Raw genomic sequence first — 18,711 nt, forward strand, 5'->3', positions numbered from 1 at the left:
ACTCTCATCAATTCTTGCCTTTCCTGCCCAAGTAGCGTGCTTCACTTCTACCAAAACAATTAGTCAAAAAGAAGAGCTATGCCTGATGCTTTGAAAATAGTAAGGATCTCTTAGATAATACATGCAGTGCTTTATATTCAGCCCTTCTCCTGATACTAACACTGCTTGCACTTCATTTCTTTCACAATCACTGCTTTGAACCCTGGGCCCCCACCATGCTAAATCATACACCTTTCACTGAATACCAATGGTGTTCACTCTGTTCTAGCAACAAAACAAAACAAAACAAAAAAAATGCTCTTTGCCTCAATGCCAATATTTTTGTTGTTGTTGTTGTTTATTTTAGAGGGAGTTTTAGATAATTTTCTCTTTACTGATGGTTTTACATGTGAGAGGGCACATCATTTGTGTTACAGCAGTCTTTGATAGCTGTAGCACTGATCTTCATAGATAATCTCTACTTACATGTTCATTCATGTTTTGTATATATATGTGGTGTATACATTTGTATTTTCACTTATACACATGATATATATTTATACACACAATATATGCATGCAAAAGCATCAAGATTGTAAGATAAATTACAAAGTGACATCATAAACTCTGTGTGTGTGTGTGTGTGTAAGAGAGAGAGAGAGAGAGAGCGAGAGAGAATCAATCTCTATACTTTATCCAAATGCAGATTATTGTGGGTCTACCCTGCTTCTTAATACTTGCTTTATGATTATTATAAACTATTATTATTTCCCAGCATAGTTCTTGACACACACTAGGAATTTAATCAATGTTTATTAAATCGACAAATTCTTAATAATATTATTTCTGTGTAATTCTTGCAAACTGTAGGCATTGGGGCGAAGAGGGAAAAAATCCAACAATTATTTGACATTATTTTCATGGTCGCAGTAAAAATCACACTATATCTAACTAAATAAATTATAGAACAGTGCTGTGAAACATGAGTATATTTATTTTTTCTAGAAAATAAGAAGGGGAAAAGAGACATTTTAAATTTCATTTTCTTTTCAAGCTGAAGCATCTTCCTTGGGACATACCTGACAGTTACTCTAGTTGAAAAGTGCTTGCTAACTTTAAAATGTGCAGATCAGCCTGGGGCCTACATTATCTTTGGATCCCCAGTTGAGGGGAGGTTGACTCTATTTACAAAGAGAAAACCAGCAGTTATTAAATCAAATCTCTTTGGTACCAGGCAGGGATTATGGTAGTCTCAGATCTCCCTAAATATACATGCCTTAAATTCCTATGCATATCATATAAAATTTCCTTGAAAGACCTTGTCTAGTGAAAACTTGATTATGCATCTGCCCAAGCAGTATAGAGAACTCACGAAAAGGACCAGTCATGTTTGGTCTTTAAGTATCACAAAAGCACCCACCTATGAAGGTATGATTTCATGCTCTTGTACCAAAATGCTTAGATGTTGAAGAATTCAGTGTGTCCTCCTTGAAGCTGACCCTATAATCCAGATGTGTAAGGTGAATCATATAATTAACTAAAAGTGGAATGCAAGAAGGAGGAACGATTTTTTAATGTACTATTTTCTTTATATACTGCTTAGAAGTACCGAATTGAGAGCCAAATTATGTCAGTCTTCAGGCTGATCCTTCTATTCCAACTGCATAATTATGAATACTGACTTCAGTTTATAAATTTCTATTGTTTTAACTAATAAAAGGAGGGAGAAAATTATAATAGTCTTCCTCATACACATGTTGTGAAGATTAAATGAGAATGTTTGTGTTATATTTTATACTATTTAGCACATGCTATAAAAATACCTATTATTTTATAATATTGTTCTATCTTGTTTATTTTGAGCAAAACATATAATCTATACTTACAAGAAATTAATGGGATAATATAAGTCATCAATCAAGAACATCAACATCATACTAAATGGAAAAACTAAAAGCATTTCCTCTAAAATCAAGAACAAGACAATGCTGTCCACTCTCACCATTCCTATTCAATATAGTTCTTGAAATATTAGCCAGAGCATGCAAAAAAGAAAAGGAAATCTTAGGGATAAAACTAAATAAGAAGTCAAACGATCTATGTTTGCCAATGATATGATTCTATAAGATTCAAAAAACTGTACCAGAAGACTTTTACAGTTTATAAATGAGGTTAGCAACATAGCAGGATATAAGATCAATACCCATAAGTCAATAGCTCCCCTATACTCCAATACTGATTGAGTTGAATAAGACATCAGAAAAACCATCTCATTCACAATGACCGAAAAAAAAAAAAAAAGTTAATACTTGGGAATTAACCTAACCAAGGAGAAAAAATAGCTCTACAATGAAAATTATAGAACACTGAAGAAAGAAAATGAAGACAATTTTAGAAGATAAAGACATCCCATGTTTTTGAATAGGCAGGAGCATTATTGTCAAAGTGGACATTCTGCCAAAAGCATTGTATAGCTTTAATTCAATCCCCATCAATATACCACTGATATTCTTCACAGAATTAGAAGAGACAATTCTTAAATTCATTTGGAAGAATAAGAGATCCAGAATAGCCAAAGCAATACTAAACAGGAAAAGAGAAGCAAGAGGAATCACAATATCTGATCAATTTCTACTCTGAAACATACTACAAAGAGGTAGTAACAAAAACAGCATGGTATTGCCATCAAAATAAACATAAAGACCAATAGAATAGAATAGAAGACACAGAGACAAATCTACATACCAATAGGTCATCTAATATTTGACCAAGGTGCCAAAAATATATCTTGGAGAAAAGATAGCTTTTTTAACAAATGGTGGTGGGAAAACTGGATAGTTATATGTAGAAAAATAAAACTAGACACTGCAAAAAACTCAGATTGAAATGTATTAGATTAAGAAAATAGTCTGGAAGCTTTAAAACTACTAGAAGAAAATATAAGGGTCAACACTCCACCATATTGGTGCTGACACCTATCCCCAAAGTGTAAGAAATAAAACCAAGAATCAATAAGTGGGATGTCATTAAACTGAAAAGCTTTTCCACAGCAAAGGAAATGATTAATAGTATGAAGAGGGATACTATAGAGTGGGGGAAAATCTTGGCCAGCTACTCCTCCTCCAGTAGAGGATTAATATCCAGCATATACAATGAACTAAAAAAATGACCCAATCAATAAATGCGCAAAAAAAAAAAAAAAAAAAAAAAAACTAAACAGAAACTTCTCAAAAGAAGAAACACAAATAGCCAACAAATACATGAAAAAATGTTTAAGATCTGTAGCAATCAGGGAAATGCATACTAAAAGTGCATTAATATTTTGCATCATTCCAGTCAGAATGGCAATAATCAAGACTACAGATAATAAAAAATGCTGATAAGATTGTGGGGGAAAAGATACACTTATACATTGTGGGTGGGACTGCAGACTAGTACAACCATTCTGGAAAGTAGTATGGACGATCCTTAAAAAATTAGGGATGGAGCCACTATGTGGGACCCAGCTATCCCACTCCTTTGTATTGCCCCCAAAGGTCTAACATTGATATACTGTAGCAAATCAGCCACCTCAATATTCATAGCAGCACAATTCACAATCGCTAATTTATGAAATCAACCCAGATGCCCATCAATAGATGAATGGAATAAGAAATTATTACACACACACACACACACACACACACACACACACACACACGGTTTTTTTTCCAGCATAGAAAATAATGAAATTATGTCATTTGCTGCTAAATGGATGGAAATGGAGACTATCAGGCAAAGTGAAATAAGCCAAAATCAGAAACTGAAAATTGAATGTTCTCTCTCATATGTGAAAGCTAGAGTAAAATAAAGGAAAGAGGGAAGGAAGGACAGGATATTATATAGAACCAATCAAATACAAATTTATACACAAACAAAAGGAAGTCAAGCAGAGAAAGATGAGTCAGAGCAGGGAGAGAAAATGGGAGGGCAAAAGAGGAGGAAAAAAGTGGGGGATCATAACTGAAATTGATTTCCATGCATTGATAAGTTTGTCAGGATAACCCCAACTGCTATGTATAACTATAAAGCTGTAATAAAAAAGAACATCCAAATAAAAAGAACAAAAAGCATATATAAATATGAAATTGTTTCCAGACCTCAGTGATTCTGAATTGTTTTTTATTTTTTCTTTTAAATAGTTATAGTTGTGTATAATCTTTAGTCATAATCGAAGGGAAATATGAAGAGACAGCGTTTTCTTTTTTTTTGTTGTTGTTTTATTGGGTACCAGGGATTGAACTCAGAGGCACTTTGACCACTGAGCCAACTCCCCAACCTTATTTTGTATTTTATTTTGAGACAGGGTCTCGCTAAAGTTGCTCAGGACCTCACTAAGTTGCAGAGGCTGGCTTTGAACTTGCACTCCTCCTGCCTCAGCCTGCCAAGCTGATTACAGGCACATGCTACTGTGCCCAGCTAAGGGATGGTTTTGAAATATGCAGAAGATGAGTCTTGTTAAATTAATGTTCAATTACAAAGCTCATCCATCACCTATAATTTATTTTAACAAAAACTTTCCTGTGAGAAATTTTGCATTAGTTCTCAGGTCATTAATAAATGGTGGACAACAACTGATTTTTGTTACTATTCTCAATAGTTCATGGGAAAAAAAATATAACAGACAGTAATAAATTCACTATTCTGAGTACACTTTGGATAAATCTGGATGCTATATAATAAATACCATATCAGATTCTCATTAATTTGACATGTATCTTATATATATATATATATATATATATATATATATATATATATATATATTTATATTTATATATATTATATTTATATATATTATATATATATATAAATAATATATCATATTAATTTGACATATATCTAATATACCACAAATGAGGGTTTTTCATTCATTGCATGATCTTTGGTTTATAATTTAAAAGTTTTCCCTTCGTAAAATCTCAGCTAACCTGACGTTACATAAATTTACTTGCTATTGGTTTATGATTTCTCAACCTCAGTTGTACGAAATAAGTTCTGTGAGTAAATGCTAGGACAGCAGACACATCCTTAGCTAGAATGTAAAGTAATCTGTTCCGTTTGTATTTTGTTTCAGTGTTGTGTAGATAGCTGTAGCCTCTGAAAATTTTGCAAGGGTTTGCATCCCATTTGTGGGTCAGGTCTGTTTGTTTTGCCTGAGTCTCAGATGCTAGTCTTGTATACCAAATCAAGTCTCTTGAGTCCTATTGCTTTCTTGACACTTGCAGTTCCTTCAAAAACTGGAGCCAAATCTTAGACTCTAACTAGGTGAATGAAAACCTGACCACCGGTTTAACTGCTTTTGCAAACTCTTTTTCTCTAGAAGAGGGGCTTCCTTTCTGGTGTTTTTGTTTTGTTTTGCTTGAAAGAAATTGAGAGTAGAGTTCTGCAGCTGTTCTCTGCAACATTTAAGTAAGGAAGCTGGGCCTAGCATGCTCACTATAGATGAGATATCCCTCATATAAGCCTTGATATTTACCCTTTTCCTTCTCAAGACTCTTGACTAAAATTGAATTATTTTTCCAGGGATGTTTTTATTAAAAATAAATAAATAAAATGTAATTTTGAAAAAAATCCTGTTGTCCAGTTGCTTTTGCCAAAATACTATGATCTAGTTACAGTAATTTAATATTTGCTTAGATTATTTCCATAAAGCCTATTTGGTTTTATTATGATTTTAGGAAATTCATACAGGAAGTGAACAAAAGTAGATGGATAGGCCTAAAATATTCAAATTGGGATGCATTACAGATATATTTAAGGTATGGACATATAATATCTTTCTAACTTTTGCAAAATGAAATAGCAAATCTCATGGAACATTGAATATTTGACTAATTTGCCCTGTAGTCCTCATTAAAGATAGTGTTAAGCAGTTATTTATGAGACAAGCACATTTAGTTTATTGTGAAACTCATGATTATATATCTTTCCAGGTTTGAGGTGTTTTTATTTAATATTTGACCATTAATAAATGGCAGCTTGGCATCAGAACAAGAAAAACACTAAAATTTGAAAACTGAGATATAATCCTTGATATTTACCCTTTTCCTTCTCAAGAGAAAATCCATGTATTGAAATACTATTATATGCTATGAGAATTACTGAAGCCATTTTATTTATCTGACCTTATTGATTATTTGCAACATTATTATGAGTAACAAGTGATTTATATACAGGGATTGAGGTTCAAGAAAATCAAATTGCCTAATTTTATGCACTTTCAGTTTTTAAACTTATTGAGGCAACCTTAGAAAAAATATTTTGAGTCACATGAATTAATTGTTATTCATTTAACATATTTTAAAATGTCAACCTAAATATTATTGATATGTTGGCTTAAATAATTGTCTTTTTTATTATAAGGATTCTTAGCAGCCTCCCCAGCATCCATCCACTAGATGTCAGTAGGACCCACCAGGTAACACAAAAAAATATGTCAAGATATCAACAATTGACATCTTGCAGGCAAAATTGCCCTAAACTGAGAACCACTGTTATAAATTCACACAATAAAATAAACAAATGAGTCAGGACATCTTAGCTTGCATGGGTCCCTGTCCCTTCCAAATGACAGAAGTATTTATGCAGCATATTGAGAAATATTAAATTTGGATGATTCAACTTTATTGAAAGCTTAAGTTTTGACTCTACTTTTATAATATTTAAAGATGAAGATGCTAAAAGAGCAGCACTTGCACAGATCAACATTATTGGACACTAAATAAATAAACTAAGTGCTAGACAGTGAGTCAATGCCTCAGAGAGTTATTTATTTAGTCGTACATCAGGCCACAAAGTATATACTAGTGTCCAGTGTAACTAATGACACTGGAAAATAGAAAGTGCAGTTTAGTTCATCAAGGTGAAAATGCTCTTAGAAGTACAAGACCACTGAGTCTCATGCAGGTTGATCGCAGGATCTGCTCCTGAACTGCAAATATGGCAGGTTACAATCAAATCACTCAAACTCTTGTGCTATGCATTGAAAATGCAGTTCATCTGAATTAAAATTTGATGACAGTGGAATATATTTGACCCAAGTATAAGACTTGGAGGGGAAAAAGAATGGAAAACTATCTAACTGTGTCCTATACTGATGACATATATAAACGACAATACTGGGTTAAAAAATATATAATTAGGGCTGGGATTGTGGCTCAGCAGGAGAATGCTCGCCTAGCACAGGTGGGACCCAGGCTCGATCCTCAGCACCACATACAAATAAAATGTGTTGTGTCCATACACACCAAAAATAAATTTTTTTAAAAAATACATGTATATAATTAAAATAAATTCCTCCTGTCTCCCTTATTTTTTTTAACATGGCTGATAGAAAATTTACACTTACACATGTAGCAAACATTCTAAATACATTATATTGTTAGTAGACAGCATTGGTTTTCTCTTTATTATACCCACTCTTAGTTTCAAAGTTAGTATGAGATTTCTATGATACATTGCACATGAAAGATTAAATAAACAGAACTAACTTTGTGTATCTAATAAAATGATATTAGAAATTAAAATCAAGTTTCTTGAATGTTAGATGATTTAGGCTATCAAATGACATTCTAATTGCCATGACTGAGTGTTCCCAACAGTCAGATACAGTTGCAAATGTTTGTAATATAAAAGATAATTTAGCAAATAAAAATCACTAAATTATGTTTCCATCCATATTTTAAAATAATGAGTCAGGAAGCAGGATGTGCTAAAATCCCTTTAAATATATTGTGCTTCACATTTAGAATTGAACATTGATGTCAACACATCTCTGTCATAACTATCACTTTGGCCTTAACATCTTTAACCACTCATTTTCTTCTCATTTATATAATTGAGATCATAACACTCATCTGAATGAGTTGTTCTGATTAAATAAGGTAGGTCAATAAATAATATGGCACAGTGACCTATAAAAATGCCATTTAGAAAATGCAAAAATTATTGCAGTTTCTTCCTTTCATTATTATTAGCATCTTAATGATTATTATTGCCACTGTTACTACAGCAGGGTTTATATATTGTGCCTAAGAGATGGCAATCAAAAATTTCAAGTTAATAAAATAAAAAGAAATATTTATTAAATGAATGAATAAAGGACTCACAGCAATTGAAAACATAATCAAGTGTATTTTCATTGATCATTACTGCCTATAAAATGTCTAATTTTCTTAATTTAATTAGAATCGATATATTTGTTTATCAAATGTGCTATTAGTGAATGGACTGCATTTTAGACTACTGAGAATTTAAGAATATAGTACTAATCCAAACGATTATTAACTACTGATAAAATACATTTTTTTTCCAAAATACTTTGCTCATTGTACATTGTGAAATTAATTAGTTATGGCTTATTCTCTTCAATTTGCATGTTCATTCACCCAGGAATACATTTGTAATCTAAAATTTGTTTTATTTAATTTTTAATTGGTGCATATTTATTATACAGAATTGTGGGTTTTAATATGATATGTTCATACATACTTTAAAACAAAATATGATCAATTTAACTCCCCAATACCTTACTCGCCCTACCCTCCTCCCTACCTCAGTCCTTCTTTCTCCATCTTAATGATCTTGTATATTTACAGTGTTCTTTTTTTTTCCTGTTATGAAATTTCTTTTAAATTGTTTATATCTTTAAACCTGTTTTATGGAATTATGTGTATTTATTATCAGTTTGCTTTTTATTGTAAATTGACAAAGATAATGTGAAGATGAAACCTGATTTCTTGAAAATAGAGTACATGGATGCCATCCTTCCTCATTGTCCTGGGCTCAACCTTATGTGTGATGGGCACTTGCATCAAACACCCAGCAAGCAGTCTCCATGGGTACAGAGGCAGGCCATTGGTCTTCTGAAGAAGGTTCTATCTGAACTTAACATTCCTTCACATAAGTAATTGTAGGCAATATAATTTAAAAAATACACTACTAATAATCACATTTTGATTAAAAAACAGAGAAAAGAATAAAATGCTTTCAAATCATCCAACAGTGCTGGGGCTATAGCTCAGTAAATAAATAAAATAAAGGCATGCTGTCCATCTAGAACTACAAAAGTAAATAAATAAATAGCAAAAAAAAAAAGAAAGAAAAAAAGAAACCCACAGTGAATTCTTACACTATCATTCATTCTGAGTAATAGTCTTCAAAGATACAAATATCACAAAAAAGCCATTGCATTTTATATTTTAATATTTTATTAGGAAAATATTTAAACCAAAACACTAACTGAAATGGAGATATATTTAGAAGTAAATATTCAGCAAATGATGAGAAATTAGATTATCACTAGAATTTGATTTTTATGTCTCATTTCTAACAACATTAAATTCCATCTTGAAGTATAGGCTCTTTTAGAATAGAAAAAAATTGATTTGGTCTTGGGTGTGTCCACTGAGACTCATTATCATTCTCTGTATGTACAATTAGGCATGTAGTCACACAAATTTGTACAAGAAAAAAAAGAATAAATGTATGTATTATAAGGGCAGAAGCTAGGGGGTCTTAATATATTCTGAATTTATTTTGAGGATTTGAAGTGTTAACAGTTGACATTAAATACACAGTGATTGGAAATATTTCTCAGGTTTAGAAGATTTTTCTATATAGCCCTTTCTGATGAAGTATTTATAATTAGTCAAATTATATTTTGTATCATAAAAATTTACCTTTAAGCTAGCGTCCTTTTATTAAGTTCTAAATAGAGAGGAGTGAATTGTTAATTATAACAGTGCATTTTCAGTAAAATATTAAACTAAATGTATAAATATAAAGATGTTTGTTAATCACAGCTCCTGTCTGAATAAAATATGCCTGAAATATTTCATTTTATTTTGAATAACAGTGAACTCATCAACATATAGTTTTAGTTCATTTGTTTAGCACATTTTCAAGTGTTTCAAATAAAATTGATAGTTCCTTTTTTATTTCTTCTTTTAACTCTATTTTGTTTTATTTTTCTAAAACTTAAAAAAAAATTCTAAAACTTTCTTTAGAATGAGCATAAATTACCATTAAAGGCCACTTACTCTTTGGGAAGCGAGGTGGATTGTCATTGATGTCTGTCAGTGTGATGTTCACTGTGGTGGTCCCAGACAAACCTCCCATCTAGCCACCCATGCCTTTGGCTTGGATGACCACCTGGTATTGTTCTCTGTTTTCTCTGTTCATATTTGGTAAAGCAGTTCTGATGATACCTGAAGAAAATACAAATACTTTTATTATTCTAACTGGATTTTCAGTTATTATTTGATTCAGCTCACAAGTAGTATTTTTAGACTAGTGAATTTTTAAAAGATATTCTTTTGATATTGATTTCTATTAATTGTAAAAATAATTCCAGATAAATATTTTCTGGCAGTTCCCAGTGTATTCTAGAGTCATCTGAATCCATGTATAAAAACACGAAAACAATTACATTTCCATTAGCATATTTGATATTTTAACATTGAGTTTTGTCATCTTTAATTGTGGCATCCTCAGACTTTCATGAGTATTAATGCTTTGTTCTCATTCTCCCCTCTCTGTACTAATAAAGATGACAAAGATGGTTAAATGAATGAACACCGATTCATTATTCCTGACCTGTTTCCGGCTCCACAGAGAAATAGGGCTGCCCTTGAAGTATGCTGTAAATGACTCTGGCGCTGTTCCCATAGGAAGGGTCATCGGCATCTGTAGCTGTGACTTGCACCACAGAAGTACCTGAAGTATCCAAACTCAGCTTAGTTCTGCACAGTACCAGAAGGAGGAGCAAAAGCTCCATTGAAGACTTCATTGATGTTTGTCTTTAATAATGGCCACTTAATAAAACTTTTACATATAATTTGGATGATAATCAATTATATGTGTGTGTGTGTGTGTGTGTGTGTGTGTGTGTGTGTGTGTGTGTATTTCATGAACTACTAAAATAAAGTTCATATTTATAAGGGCTTTATAGTAAGATGATAAAGTATAAATATTTGATTTTTATATTTATATAGTGTTACTGCAGTTCAACTTTAAGTTCAACTGCATAATCTATATTTAATCAACAGTATTTTATGTATAAAATAGATAATGCTGCAGTTTTTCAAATGTTAACAAATATGATCATTTTTTCAAATTCTCAGTTTTGATATTTAAATTTATTTTTATATAATAGATTTGTTTTTTTAAAGGCATATCTAAGCACAAAGTAATAAATCTGTTCTCTTCCTCACCCCTGCACTAATTAACTCTAAAAATAATTAACATCTGATCTAGAATACATCTTTATGAATATATTAAATTCTAAACTTAGAAACAATCTAAGATGATCCTAATTTTTATGAACTACTAAAATCTAATAAAGTTCATGATATTTATAAGGGCTTTAGAGTTAGGTGATTGTCCCAAGCCCTTGGAATTTAGTAAGTAAACATTAAATAACAATCCAGACCAAATCTTTTGAGAATTGCAGTTTAAAACATTACTATTTAAATTGTTACATGTTAAAAAAAAAAGTCATCATAGCGGTCACATCAGTTTAAAAAATGTACATACATTTGAAAAGTGTGTATTTGTATTAAATTCAAATGTGTGTCTCTCTAAAAATATTATCTGAATTTCTTGGTGCATTTAATTCTTTGTCATCCTCTATCTAATTAAAAATGACAGTATTAGCATTATTCTACTACAAATATGTTTATTTTTATTTAAATTGAAAAAGTAAACTCCACTTTCTTGAATTTTACCCTTTTCATGACTTCTGTTTTATAAGTTTCAAAATTCAACCTTGTAATTCTCTACCAGCAAATGATTAATTGTGTGTTTTCAACTGGAGGTTTATTTCAATTTGAGATTCATATCAGCAGGTTTAAATATATTGTATATTTTTATATACATGTATATTTTATATATACAAATACATCTATGTATGTGTATGTATACATATATGTGTTATAATAAATGAGTATCTTAATACATAATAAGAAATAAATCAGTAATTGAATTCCATCATTTGGTATATATAGATAAGCTAAATAAACTCTTTTGGTAATTTGTAACTAATACACATAGCTAAAATTCTATATTGCATTAATAGTAATATTTTTCTTGTGTGTATGTGGTACTGTAATTAAACCCAAGGCCTCTTGAATGCTAGCCAAATGGTCTTCCACTGTGCATAAACCCCAATCTTTCTATTTATTTGAGACAGGTTCTCAGTAAGCTACTCAGGCTGGCCTCAGGATTAGAATTCTCTTGCCTCCATCTCTCCAGTGACTGGCTTTACATGTGTGAACCACTGCAACAGGCAATACTATTCTTAAAATCATTGGCCACCTATATCTGCAGGTTCTTTATTTTAGGACTCAATTTTCCTAGGTTCAAAAATATTTTTTAAAAATGTACATTTACTGAATATGAGTAGAAGTTTTTCCTGTAATAGTCTCTATCCAATGTAGCATAGCTACTATTTCTATAGCATTTTTATTGCAGTAGGTATTATAAATAATCTAGAAATGATTTAAAATACATGTGTGGATGGGTATTCATTGTATGCAAATACTGTGTGATTTTATATGAGGAAATTGAGCATCCAAGAATTTCAGTATCTGTGGGCAGCCCTGAACCAGCCTTTGTGGAAAGAAAGAGATGACTATAATTATATCCTAGGACAGAATTTTACACATCTTTTAAACAAATCTATGTGACATAAAATTAATATTCTCACATTTTTCTATTGAAAGTCAATTTTTAATTAATTTTTAAAAGAAGATCTATCATATATATATATATATATATATATATATATATATATATATATATATATGATTTACAAATTCACAAGCACTGTGAAATGAATTAATTTCTTTTTTCCTTATTTCCTAACTAAAATAATGTTAAATATGTAGTCTTGATAAGGAATATAAAAAATGTTTTCAGTTAATTTATCCTAATATTTTAAGTATTCCTTGAAATTTTTCATGTTTTAAATATCTTCATAATGCTGTAAATAAACTTACCTACAACAGACATTTCAGGAACACTAGCTGTGTAAATTTCTTCTGGAAATGTTGGTTCATTGTCATTGATATCATGGATTTTTATCACAAATTCAGATTCTGGCTCCACTAGCCGCAGAGTTCTTCTGTTAATTGCTTGCGCACGTAGAGTGTAAAAGGCCATTTCCTCCCTATCAATTCTTCTTGTGGCATGAATATCACCTGTTTTTTCATCAATAATAAAAAGAGTTCCAGCTCCATCTCCAGATAAAATATATTTGAGTGATCCATCTCCTTTATCTTGGTCTAAATGAAGCTATGGGAAATAAAAATGAGCATATCCATGATAACGTTTAAAGGCGAATAATGCTGAAAGAATTCAAAGAAGGTCCTTCAAATCCCATAACAGAATAATGGGGTCAGTAATCTTACTTCTGGAAATGAGAGTTGAATAGGTTTGATAACGCTCATTTATATGCTTTAAGCACCAGGAATAGTCTTTTATGTATCATTGTGATTTTTTTCTTATAAATGGGAAAAAGTAATAAAATGAACCAAATCCCTTCTTCCCTTTACTTGGTAAATAACCATTTTCATGGGCAAATAAATCTGATTGAGACAGCAACCATCAGTCTTGATGTGTTGTTGTAAACAGTTCTCTCAATCTTTTGCTGTATGGAAAAGTCTTTAACTCTCATATTTTGCAGGAATTTCACCTTCTACAAACTTATTATTAGTCATTGTATTTCTATCGGGGAATTAGAAATATTTTAGGATTTGTAAGATAGACAAAGCTGAAAAGCATAGTGTATACTTTAGGAAAAATATACACCATTTTTGGTTCAAAGAAAAGACAGAGACTACCTCATAAATGTTTGTAGGTCTCATAGCACAAGTTCAGATAGAAATCTACAAAAAAACACACAATATATATGTCGTAAGTCAAATTAAAAATTATTTGATACTTATTACTGAAAAAAATAGGAAACTATAAAATAAAAAATGTTCTGGCTTCTTGCCTTATCAAATCTATCTTCTTAAAATCCTTAAATGGCAAGACAATGCAGGGCAAGTCTTTTTCTTTCTTCCTTGCTTGTGTCCAAAGAAAACCACACTCAATCTTTCAAAATTAATTCACATCAAAGAGCTTTGCATGCATCCACATGGACATCCCATTCCAGTACCATCAGAGTGAGTACAAATGCAAACCCAGGAATCTGTGTGTCATGGGAAAGTTCCGTATATTCTGCCTGTCACCAGATACCCACCTATAAGGTCAGCCCCCAGACTTATGGATACAGGTATCAGTGAGTGAATTTGGTCTTAAGAAGATTTGGAGAAGAGATACCCATAGAACCTAAAGGAAGCCCAAGGATGTTTGAGCAGGTAGTAATGTGTCCCTCATGCATTGTGGATTATAAAAATGGATATAGATTCTAGTGAGTGTATCTCTTGCCTTCCACTGGATTTGTGTCCTTAAGGAATGAGGTTGGCCATAGGAAGCACGAAGTTTGGCTTTGAAAACCACAAGGATTGTAAGGTTTTCTTCACTTGTAGCACACAACCAGTAAACATTTTTATGTTAGGATTACAGTTTTATTATTTGAAACAAAATATTACACTTCAAATTTTTATTATTTGCCTTAAGATATATTTAATAAATTGTAGATTTTTCTTAATTTCTAATATTAGCACTATCAACAAAAGTAGTTTGATTTTTAATGATTATCAGTAATTTGTATTTACCTATCAACTCTTGAAAAATATTTTTATTTCTCTTATTTCAGGATTGATAACTCATTATTACAAATATAATGCAAGACAGAAAACCCAAAAGGCATATTCACTTTAGAGACAAAGATAAAGAAATTAGAGAACAAAATTTTAAATACATTTTTAGCTATTCATAAACAGTAAGGTAGGGGTGGAAAACTCAGGAAATATCTACTTTTAACTGAAAAGCTCTTAGAAGTAACATATGATTGTGTTGTCCAGGGAACCACTCTCAAAAAGTCACAAGATTGATGCTTTTTAGTAAATGAAAATGCACATAGTTGCTGGGAAACTTTCCAATTATATGCATGTACCACACAGTGGTAATTTTCCATATGGCAGATCTAGGCATTGCACATTTCTTTCTGCCTGGGAATCAAAATAATTCAAGAAAAGAGCATTGATAATATCAATATCCATCATTTGAACAGATGACTTTATGGTTTGCAATAGACAGTTCTGATTTTTTTTATTCATTCAGTAATTTGAATGGATAAATATTTGTTTATTATCAGAAGAGTCAGGTACAACTAAGTGAAATCAAAAATTTCATTCTAGTTCAATGAAAGATTCAAACAAAGTGTGGATGGATATTCACAGGACAGCTACCAAACTAGCCTACAGGAATAATGGAGGGTTTGTTAAGTATACACAACCAAACTACCCAATTAAGAATAAGAAGACATTTGAACTAGGAAAAGTTTTCCATTTTACAAATTTTACATCTTAGAAAAGAGGATGAATATAGAACATAGATTTTGGTCAAGGATATAAAGCAAGATATGAAACTGATTAAAATCAGTTCAACTATTCTAATCAATAAAACATATTTATAAAGCTGCTCATATGGTGAGATATTAATTTCTATAATGCTGAATTTTAGAATATAAATCACAGCAGGATTTTTACCTATACTTACATTATACTACAGAGAGTAAAAATTAGATCCTATAATTGGATCACATACTGTGGGAGTTTCCATTGGATTAGAAAATTGTACATGTAGCAGGGAATCAAAGAGATGAGAATTGTAAGTCAGACTGTGACATTAAAAATTGGAAAATGAAGGATGTCTACTTTCTCCAACAGAAATATAACTAAGAGAATAAAATAGTTATAATTCTAACCATCGCATTAGTTTTCTCTATGTATTTGTGTTTTATTGTTAAGAAACTATAGACAATAATTTTTTGAACTATACAATATTGAAGTAATGATAATTTGTATTTAAAGAAAACTTTGCTTACAGAGGGCCACAAGTAAACTCTATTATATTAGTTAAGAGTAATAAATAAATAAATATATTTTTTTTAAAAAGAGTAAAACATGAAGCTGGATGTTGTGATGCACAGCTGTAATCCCAGCTACCAGGGAAGTTAAGGCAGGAAGATTTGCAATTTGAGACCACCTTTAACAACTTAGTCAGACACTGTCTCAAAATAAAAATTAAAAAGGGCTGGGGATGTAAATCACTGAAGAGTGTCCCTGCATTAAATTTCAAGTACTGCAAAAAAAAAAAAAAAAAAAAAAAAAAAAAAAAAAAAAAAAAGACAGTAAGCAAAGGAATTTTAAAAAAAAAGGAACAAAGAAAAGAAAAAGAAAAACAAATGTTGGAACTGAGCACGTAGCTCAGTGGTAGAGCTTTTGGCTAGCATGTCATGTGTGAGGCACTGGGTTCAAATATCAGCACCACCTAAAAATAAATAAATAAAATAAATGTATTGTGTCCATTTACAACTAAAAACAAACAAAAAGAAAACAAAGATTAAAATGACCTTATTTACTGTCTTGATATTAACCTCTGTTTAATGATAGAAGGGTTTTTAAAAAATTGAGAAATGTATAAGTAAAAAACTAAAATTGATATCTGTCATACTAAATGAGTCAGAGAGATGAATTCCTATACTCTCGAGATTGGAGAAAATGCCTCTTCCCGAAGATAAAACCCATGGTTGTTAAAGGCAGCTCCTTGCAGGGACACTGAATGCTGATGCTTTCCTAGCAGACATAGGAAGAGACAAATGGGCAATCCTTCTCCTCTATTTTTACATATCTCCTTAGTTTTCCAATCATCTTTTCTGAGCATACTCTATTCACATGTGCACTGGCATTGTTTCCTTCCGTCATTCTGTGTATGTGTGATACAGTTTATTTCTTGTTCTGCCTCATTTACTAAGTTCAGACAATAATTAATTATTATGATTGCAACCCTCTAATTACTCTTCCTTTTTTTATTTGGATATGAGGAGTCAGTGCTTGAATTTGTTAAACATTTAATTGAATAAGATCACTTATTTTTGTTGCAGAGAAGAGGCATCAATGGAACATGTGTTAAAAAACTTATTGCATCTATTTACAGAGAAATAACTTTCATAAGAACTTGTCTTGTGCTATTTTATTATATGAGACTAAGTTTTCTTTAAACAGGGAAAAAATATTAGATTATTATGGCTTTAGTTTCTCACTAACACCTGTTTTGCGGTGTGAAACATTTGTGCCACAAATCTTTAAGAAGAAATTTATGATAATACTGACCTTTTCTTTCCTTGAGGAAAGCCTATTAAAAATTCACAACCTGCTGTGTTACTTGTAAATTCACAAGCAGATAAAGGACATGGCAAGATACATGACAACTAATGAAAATAGAACAACTGGTACTGTACTGCACATTTAAAAGTCATCTTCCTATGCCTTAACTTTATTCAGATATGTTTAATTATAACATCATTACGTTTGTTTATATTGACTAGTTGTAATATTTAAAACTAAGCAATCCATTTATATTAAAGAATTATTTGAAATATAAATGATTAATAAATGCCTGGTAATTTGAAATGTAGCACATATCTGATATTTTTATAGAATTTCTAATAAAGCAGTTATTTGAGATATTTACATAAAATAAAGCTTATAAGCTAAAAGGAACTCTGGATTACCCAGCTTAGGAACTAGAGAGTCAATTGTTTATTACATGGAAGTTAAATCAAGAGTAAACTCCAGGATGGGTTCATGTTGGAGGATCCTTGTTTCACAGTGTTCAGTCTGCTATAATCAGCTCTACAGACACATAGTTTCTATACAACAGAAATTTACATTCACAGTTCTGGAGGCTGGAAAGTCCAAGAACAATGTGTCAGCAGATTCAGGGTCTGCTGACACCTTCTCTTCCGTACCTTCTGGCTGTGCCCTCCATGGCAGAAGGAACCAGGGGTCTGCCTGAGGCTTCTTATATAAGGGCACTGTACCCATCTTATTCCTGAAGGTTTTTTAACCTGCACATCCTATCCACCACCCAAAGGCCCATCTAATACCATCACCTTGGAGGATAGGGATTCAAAATGTGAATTTAGGGTGAAACATATATTCAGACCATAGCAAATCTTTTACCTCTTGATAGCAGTTCATTTTTTTCTGTTCATTCATAAAATAAGAAAATATCACTAAAACAATAAAAGAATCTATCTTCAGAGTACATAGACGTTTAACATGTTACTGAAAGAATCCATAAAGGCTTTTACCTCATTTTTCCACTTTTGGCTAGAAAAAAATATTGAAAAAATTTAAAAGTGAAAATAAATACCAAGCCAGTCATAGTGGCACATGCCAGGGGTTTAGGAGGCTGTGGCAGGAGGATCACAGGTTCAAAGCCAGCCCAATCAGTTTAGAGATGCTGTAAGCAACCTGGTTAAACCCTGTATCAAAAATAAAAGGGGATGAGGATATGGCACAGTGATTAAGTGCCTTTGGGTTCAATTCTTGGTAGGAAAGAAACTAAAGAAAAGAAAAGGAAAGGAAAGAAAGAGAGAGAGAGAGAGAGAGAGAGAGAGAGAGAGAGAGAGAGAGAGATGGGGCGGTGGGGGAGGAAGGGAGGGAGAGGGATAAGGAAAGGAAAAGAAAAAAATACTAGTACTTCCTGTAAAAGTCAGATGACTAGTTCTGA

At 31.6% G+C, this 18,711-nt stretch overlaps 1 protein-coding gene across 1 annotated transcript in view; it reads right to left on the reverse strand.

The window, feature by feature from the left end:
* Positions 1-18,020, reverse strand: part of LOC143642336 (cadherin-10-like) — a 57,623-nt gene extending 39,603 nt beyond the window's left edge. The window contains 4 exon segments of the mRNA XM_077110663.1: positions 10,062-10,229; positions 10,618-10,737; positions 13,020-13,314; positions 17,865-18,020. Coding sequence (XP_076966778.1) covers positions 10,062-10,229; positions 10,618-10,737; positions 13,020-13,314; positions 17,865-18,020 — 739 coding nt within the window.
* Between the last annotated feature and the right edge of the window lie 691 nt (positions 18,021-18,711).

Source organism: Callospermophilus lateralis, chromosome 11 (assembly GCF_048772815.1).
Source record: "Callospermophilus lateralis isolate mCalLat2 chromosome 11, mCalLat2.hap1, whole genome shotgun sequence".
NCBI lineage: Eukaryota > Metazoa > Chordata > Mammalia > Rodentia > Sciuridae > Callospermophilus > Callospermophilus lateralis.